This window comes from Triticum urartu, chromosome 6A, assembly GCF_056163025.1.
Source record: "Triticum urartu cultivar PI428250 chromosome 6A, HENAU_Tu73, whole genome shotgun sequence".
In the NCBI taxonomy this organism is placed as follows: Eukaryota; Viridiplantae; Streptophyta; class Magnoliopsida; order Poales; family Poaceae; genus Triticum; species Triticum urartu.
This window is the reverse complement of record NC_141878.1, coordinates 503,594,294-503,602,668: the sequence shown is the minus strand read 5'-3', so window position 1 is coordinate 503,602,668 and position 8,375 is coordinate 503,594,294. Positions and strand designations below refer to the sequence as shown.

Below are 8,375 nucleotides of genomic sequence, written 5' to 3'. Positions count from 1 at the left end.
TGGATCGTTTTTTAGCTAACTTGGTGAAATGGATCGTTTATGAGCTAAATTAGTTGAAATGGATCGTTTATGAGATAACCTAGGTAAGATTGGTCATTTTGGAGTTAACCTAGGTGAAATGGGTCATTTTAAAGCTAACGTAGGTAAAATGGATCATTTAGGAGCTAATCTAGGTAAAATGGGTCATTTTTGAGCTAACTTGGATGAACTGGATCATTTATAAGCTAACCTAGGTAAAATGGGTCATTTTAGAGCTAACTTAGGTAAAATGGATCGTCTATGAGCTAACTAAGCTAATTATGCAATTTTTGACATAAGTAAGCTAAGTACAGATCGTTTTAGAGCTAACTTAGGTAAAATGGATGGTTTTGGAGGTCAGTAAGCTTATTAAGTCATTTTGGAGGTGAAGAAGCTAAGTCTAGGTCATTATGGTAAGCATTGGAGGAAATAAAGCTAAGTCTAGGTCTTTATGCATGTGTTAAGCAAAACACTAGATAAACTTACCAAGATCCAGGAGGTGTAGGAGCGGGGTGGCTAGTGTCGGTAGCTGGAGAAGGATCGTGCGATGCTTGTCTGGAGTTACGCTGCACCAAAGATCATTTCCAATGTCTTGTTAGCATGAAGACACTCAAATGTTAAGACTAGCAAGTAATGTCCATTCAAATAAAACTCACCGTGGTCCCAGGAGCAATCACTGGCATCGGCGGAGCGGTCTAACCTATCTTCTCGCACACAGAATGCACATTTGGTTTTGACGACTCAGTCATACTAGTTAGTAATGAGACAAACACTACATGAATGTTTTGGCTAATCTGCAGAAGAAACTTACCACAAGGAGCTCGTACATGGCCCTTGCCTGCATGTCATTCCGTGCCCTCTCCTCCTCCATCATCTTTGTCGTCCTCTCCTCCAACTCCCGCTGCCTCTCCGCCGCCTCCGCCAGAAGTTTCTCCGTTCTATCTCTCTCACTCTGTATAGCAGCCTGCAACACCACTCACATGACCATTTGTAATCATCGATGGAAGCGCACACAATGTAATGGAGAAAGATAAATGAGTACGTATCACTAACCTTGATGGCGAGTTGCACTGGCCGTTCACGAGGCCTTATCTCAGGAGTGGAGCTCGACTGGCGTGCCTTGATCTCCGGGAGAGTGCTAGGACAACGGATAAGTCCATCTCCAATGGCTATGGAGCCATGGGACCTCCCGCCACCAGATATCATCAATAGCTCTGGATCAATGGGACCCTGGCTCGGGTTAAAGTCCTCCCCTTTCCTCGCCTTCCCCTCATCTCTATATCTCACGAGCTTGTTGTGGGAGGAGATGTTGGTGAAGTTGTTTGCATCATCGAGGTCAGACTGAGAGAAAGCCTTGACTTTCTTGAAAGAGGCAGTGTGGGCCATGGCATACAGGTCGTGCACCTCTGGCACCTTATCCGCCTTATTGTAGCGTGCCTGAAAGAGAGAAACAATGAAAATTAGTAATTAAAGGGCTCAAGCTAGCATGATGAATGAATTGCATGAATCATGAAGCAAACCACATACCCAGTTGCGCCCGAACTGATATAAGTTGGAGCTGCCTTGATGGTGTGGCACACCTTCCATTTGGGCATGTTTGTCCTTGGCCTCGTTGTGGAGGGCTAGCCATTGTTTTGAGCACCACTCATCGACCAACACCTCCCAACAATCCATCCGATCCGCACACCATCTCGGAGGCGCCTAAGTTAGCAAATAGAAACTTGAGCGCTACGGCTAAGAATTACTAAATGAAGGAACTTAAGTAGAGAAGGCCTTAGGAATTACCTTCATGTACTGCTCCTTACTCAGGAACTTATCGCGGCACGCCGGCTTGGTCTTCTTGATACCACGCAAGGCGTAGTAGTCTCGAACAGCCTGCACCCGAGCCTCGTGCCGTAAGTTCTGGAGTAGGCGCTTGCAGACGTTCTCGATAACATGTGCCGCGTCCTCCTCGTATCCCTCCTCACACCTGTAGAATGTCTGCAATCAAATGAGACAATATTGATTAGTACAATCAATAACTAGCTAGTTGAAGATTTTTAAATGTGTAAAGGAGAAATTACCCAAAACTTTCTGATCACCATGTCTGCCCTCGTGTCGCACACGACACCGTCGATAATCTCATCCGGCGGGGCCGGGGCAGCCACGTAGTGCTCCCAGCTCAATCCAAGCTCTGGAAGCCGACCCTCACCAGGCAACGTGACAAACCCCAGGAAGTTTTGCCGGCAAAGAACTCCAAGGACGGAGTTGGGCTGGCGGACACTATGATGGTGGTCCCAACCCCTGCAGCATGACAAGGCCAACGCATTAGTTATTTGAAAAAATGTGAATGCACAAGGTACAAAAATATTAAATGCACTTACGTACCTCTCCCCATCAGGGAAAATCAACCACCTCTGCTCGCGGGTCACCGGCACGGACGGGAGCCGTGTAGCACCACGCTGGTAGACGGTGCCCCCCTCCTCCTCAAGATCAGTCGGCTCCCCGCCATCATCAGCATGGCCACTCGGCTCCTCGGGCTGATCCGGCCAGGTACCCCATCCGGACGTGTGCTCCTCCGGGGTCACGTGGGCCGAACTCTCGTGGGCCAAAGGCCAGTCGACCCGAGGCTCGTGGGCCCAAGACCCGTGGACCGGAGGCTCGTGGACCGGAGTCCGTGTAGCCTCCTCCTCGGACGAGTCCACCCTAGCAGTCACGTGCTCGGGTGAAACAGCCGGGGGTGGCGGCGAGGAAGGCGCCGTAGCAGTCACCCTACCTCCTCTCCCACGACCACATGCCCCACCTCCTCTCTTCCTACCTCGAGCTCGTCCCCTGCTGGGCACCGCGGTCGATGAAGAAGGGCCCGGCGGTGTGGCCATACTGTCCAGCAACGCTCGGCGGAGAGGTGCGTCTGGAATGGAAGACCTCAGACCACGCTCCCGACCAGCGCCCACTATCTTTCAACACCTGCCATGACAAACAGTAAACGAAATTAGTAAAACATAAAAAAAGACCGACATGAATAATAATATCTGTATCACTTAAGTGTATCATCATCAAGTACAACATAAAAAAATGTAATACCTAACACTACTAATAATCTCGATCAGTATCATAAATAAATGCATAATCATCATCATCACTATAATCAATGACGGGCTCATAGGGTTCATTGGCATCAACATGTGCAAGGCCACCTTGACGTAATTGGTCAAGCATTGACAGGTCATCCGCAGCAGTAACCTCTTCTTGTTCCGGCTCTTCTTGTTCCTCCTCTGGGGTGATGTCGGATTCATTGTCGCTGTCTACTTCAATGTTTTGGGGTGAAGTATAGCGGTTCTTGAAACGCTTTTTGGAAAGACGTGTCTCTTGGAAGAATTCTCCTTCATATGTGTCTGGGTTAATGTGAGGTTCATAATCCTCTTCCTTTGGGGGAGAAAGTCTAGCACGGGGCGGCACTTCATAAACGACATCCCAACCTTTCAGATTTGGATTAGTTTGGCAGGCCCACGGTAGATAGAATACTTGGGTCGCCTGTTGAGCCATAATATAGACATCAGGAACATCTAAATGAGTGCTTTGGTTGATTTCAACTAGCCCTATATGTTCATGAGTCCTTCTAGTCTCCTTCAGCTGAAACCAATAACATTTGAAGACTACGACATTCAGTGGGTTTTCACCATAGAACAGAAGTTCATAAATTGCTTCAACTCTCCCATAATACTCCGTACCTCCTTCGCCAATAGCAGATACACAACAATTTGTAGACTTTCGGTCGGCCATAGATAGTTCTTTGCCATAGGTACGAAAGCGATACCCGTTGATATCGTACTTGTCAAATGAACGGACCTTATAGTCAAAACCATTAGCGACTTGTCTCAATTCGGCGTCCATAGACTCTGAATTAGCCTACAAGTTTAATATGAAAGGATTGTTGCATTATGCACAAATTAGCGAATGAAATGAAATTGTCTAATAGAAATTACTGTTTGTTTGAACCAAGAGATGAAACCGGGATAGCCACCTCCTTGCTTTGCGAGAAGCTCATACTCTTCGACAGAATCCTTTTGGATCTCCGCTCCATACAAGAATATGGTGATGTATCGACTGTATGACATATCCAGGAATAAGAGTAGTTCAAAGGAAATAGAAGTTGCGAAACAATGTACCGAGAACTTACTCGATGTACGGCCGCACTTTTATCAGGTTGTTGAAGATATACAACGAAATGGTCCGCCATTCTTCGTTATCCAAAGATACTGGATGTGAAACACTAGCTGGTGCGAGATTCCCTTTGAATAGGCTGAGGTTGGATCCACCCTTTTAGGCTCGTCAGCATTGTACCGAGGCTTCGGATTATGAAAATGACGATTTTTGGCTTCATAGTGCGCTGTTACGAAGTTTGCCGCCTCCTCTGTGATGAATGCCTCAGCCATCGATGCTTCAATTCTACGTTTATTTTTACATTTTTCTCAAAGCGTCTTCTGCATCCTCTCAGTTGGGTAGCACCAACGATTTTGCACGGGCCCCCCCAATCTTGCCTCGGTCGGGAGATGCAAAATCAAATGCTGCATTGGATTAAAGAAGCTCGGTGGAAAGATCTTCTCTAACTTGCAGATCAACTCCGGCGCCAACTCTTCCATTTCTTCTAGCACGCCAGGCGATAGCTCTTTCGCACAAAGAACACGGAAGAAATAGCTGAGTTCTGCCAGTACTAGCCATTCATCCTCAGGGATGAAGCCACGCAACATCACCGGCATTACCCGCTCAATCCATATGTGCCAATCATGACTCTTGAGACCAAATATCTTCAGTTTATCAAGATTCGCTCCCCTCTTTAGATTCGCTGCATACCCATCGGGGAACATCAACTGCTGTTGCACCCACAAGAGAATTTCCCTCATAGCTGGCCTTCCAAGATTGAACCATGCCTTTGGCTTCGTCCAGTTCTGCTTTCCTTTCGGTTCTTTCATGTTTTGTAACGGCCTATCACATAGCGCCTCCAGATCGACTCTAGCCTTAGTATTATCCTTTGACCTCCCATCTATGCCGAACAATGTACCAAAAAGTGCCTCGGCGATATTCTTCTCAGTGTGCATCACGTCGATGTTGTGTGGGCAAAGGAGGTCTTTGAAGTAAGGCAGATCCCATAAGCATGTTTTGTGAGTCCACGCGTGCTTAGTATTATACCCCTTGAAGTACCCTGGACGTTGTGGATCTGGCTCGAGAGCATTTAACTGATCCAGGGTCTGTTGGCCTGTCAATGCAGGTGGTGCAGAGGTTTTGACAACTCTACCCCTGATGAAGTTCTTCTTGTCTTTCCTGAACTTATGGCGAGGATCCAGGAACTGTCTATGCATGTCGAAGCAAGAAAACTTGCGATCGGCCTGAAGCCAACGAAACTCAAGAGCTCCCTTGCATGTGGGGCACGGGAACCTTCCATGCACACACCAGCCAACGAATAGCGCATACGCCGGCAAGTCATGCGTCGAGTACATGTACCAGACACGCATTATGAAGTTCCGTTTGCTAAAGGCATCCTATGTCTTGAACCCATTATCCCAGGCTTCTTGCAATTCGTCCTTAAGCGGCTGCATGTACACATTCATATTTTTGCCCGGATAGTTGGGTCCTGGAATTATCAACGTCAGGAAAATGTTCTTTCTTTGCATAATCTGTCCGGGGGGGGGGGGAGATTGAGTGGAAAGACAAATACGGGCCAACAACTGTATTGGGCTGCCGTCATACCAAACACACTGAACCCATCCGTGCTGATGCCGACTCGAGGATGCCTCGGATCTGCCGCTTTGTCAGCATGTAATTCATCAAACTTTTTCCACGCAACACCATCCGATGTGTGTACCATCATCAGATTCCCATCTGCATCTAGTTCGGTTCTTTTGCCTATTTTGTGCCATGTCATCTGTCTGGCCGTCTCTTCGACCATGAAAAGATGTTGAAGTCTTGGTACGATTGGCATATACCGAAGAACACTAACGGGGATTTTGGTCTGTGTCTTCTCACCCATACCGTTGTCTACCACAATATACCTGGAAGACTTGCAAATGGGACAATAGTTCAAGTCCGCATAGTCAAGCCTAAATAGGCACATCCTTTCTCACAAGCATGTATCTTCTCATAGGGCATCTTCAGTGCACGGAGGATTTTGTCCGACTGGTACAGGTTTGCAGGCATTACATGGCCTTTGGGTAGAAAGCGTCCAAATACTGTCATAATTGCGTCATAGCATTCTCTGCCCAAGTTGAACTGAGCCTTTAGAGCCATTACTTGTGAGATGGCATCCAACTGAAAAAGCTCAGTGTGCTCGTGGAGCGGACGTTTCGAAGACTCCAACATTTCATTGAAGGCCTTTGCAGATTCCTCCATCTCCTCGTCCGAATCCCGAGCATCATCATAGCCTTGCACCATGTTTTCCATCCCGGTACCATGCTCGTCGGTGCGACGACGATCCACCTCAGCTTGGTCACGTTGGGCAGACTCACCATGAAATGTCCACACCGTATAATCGGGCGTAAAACCACTCTTCTGCAGGTGTTTGCCCATTTCAGCCTCTGTCTTCTTTTCCCAATTGCCGCACCGGAAACAGGGGCACCAGGTTTTCTTTTGGCCATTTGCAAATGCGGCTTGCACAAACCCCTTAGTTTTTGTGAACCATTCAGCACTTCATTTGTTCTGACCAGTGTGACCGGTATACATCCAAGCACGGTCACTCATCTTGACTTTCAGAGCTACTGGACACACAACAATTATATATGTAATTCACCATGTATATATTCATCAGTTGATCTACTTTGTCAATTTTATTACGTCCATGCAACCTACACTCTAATAGGTAATGATAGGTCCTAATCCCACCCGTGTATGTGTAGATTGGGTTTATTTTCCCATGCTATGCTCCGGATCCGACGCAAAATTTCGGCAGCACCTCCCCGCTGTTCTCCTGATACACGTCTCTGCAATAAACAGAGAGGATGTGTACCCGGAGAACAACAGGGGAGGCACTGACGAAATATATGCGTCGGATCCGGAGCAAAGCATATGGGAAAACGAACCCAATCTACACATACTCGGGCTGTCCATGGATAGCGTTGGATAATTCGAAAGAATCAAGGTTATAAATATGCAAATGCATGCATATTTATAACTATGACGCTTTCGAACGGGAGACACATATTGGTTACGCATACTGATGATTCAAGACACATACATAACTAGCTATCAAGTTTCATCGGAATAGATCAAATAATTAATGGGGGAGGAGGACTTGTCATTTGTGCTCACCCAAGAACGAAGGGGCAGAGCTCGTCAAACGCACGGCGAGGTCGTCGAACACCAAACCTCGCAGCGATGAAACAACTGCACATTTAAAACTACACGATCAACACAATTATATATGATGTTTTTCATAACAAAATCGAAAAATATATGACCTAACTAATAATTCACAAATATATGACCCCGTCGGCCTCTGGAAGGCCAAAGAACACCTTTTCGGGAGGTGTCGGTGGTCGGGGTGTCCTGTCGGTGTCGGGGTGCCGTGTCGGGGTCGGGGTGCTGTTTCGGGGTCGGGGGGTCGGGGTGTCGTGTCGATGTCGGGGTAGTGCCGTGTCGGTGTCGGGGTGTTGTTTCGGGGTCGGGGTGTGGTGTCGGGGTCAGGGTGTCGGGTCAGGCTCGGGGTCGGGGTCTGGGTACCGTGTCGGGTCGGGGTCGGGGTGTCGGGGTCGGGGTCGGGGTGTCGGGTCAGGCTTGGGGGGTCGGGGTGTCGGGGTCGGGGTGTCGGGGTCGGGGTCGGGGTCGGGGTGTCAGGGTCGGGGTCTCGGGGTCGGGGTGTCGTGTCAGGGTGCCGGGTCGGGGTCTGGGTACCGTGTCGGGTCGGGGTCGGGGTGTCGGGGTCGGGGTCGGGGTGTCGGGTCAGGCTTGGGGGGTCGGGGTGTCGGGGTCGGGGTCGGGGTATCGGGGTCGGGGTGTCGGGGTCGGGGTCGAAGTCGGGGTGTCGGGGTCGGGGTCTCGGGGTCGGGGTCGGGGTCTCGGGGTCGGGGTGTCGTGTCGGGGTGCCGGGTCGGGGTCAGGGTACCGTGTCGGGTCGGTTTTTTTTCCTTTTCTTCTTCTTCCTCTTTTTCCTTTTCTTCCTTTTTTCCTTCTTCTTCTTCTTCTTCTTCTTCTTCTTCTTCTTCCTCCTTTCCTTCTTCCTCTTCTTCTTCTCCTCCTCTCCTCTTTCTTCTTCTTCTTCTTCTTCTTCTTCCTCCTTTCCTTTTTCCTCTTCTTCTTCTCCTCCTCTCCTCTTTTTTCTTCTTCTTCTTTTTTCTTCTCCTCCTCCTCTTCTTCTTCTTCTTCTTCTTCTTCTTCTCCTGATCTCC

At 48.5% G+C, this 8,375-nt stretch overlaps 1 protein-coding gene across 1 annotated transcript in view; it reads right to left on the bottom strand.

Annotated features, from left to right (window-relative positions):
- Nucleotides 1-1,776: 1,776 nt before the first annotated feature.
- The window catches only part of LOC147965908 (uncharacterized), a 103,586-nt gene continuing 96,987 nt past the window's right edge, over nt 1,777-8,375 (bottom strand). The window contains exons 4-6 of the mRNA XM_087530655.1: nt 2,386-2,480; nt 2,082-2,301; nt 1,777-1,998 (exon numbers count right to left, since the gene is read on the bottom strand). Coding sequence (XP_087386781.1) covers nt 1,777-1,998; nt 2,082-2,301; nt 2,386-2,480 — 537 coding nt within the window. The remainder of the gene's footprint in view (nt 1,999-2,081; nt 2,302-2,385; nt 2,481-8,375) is intronic.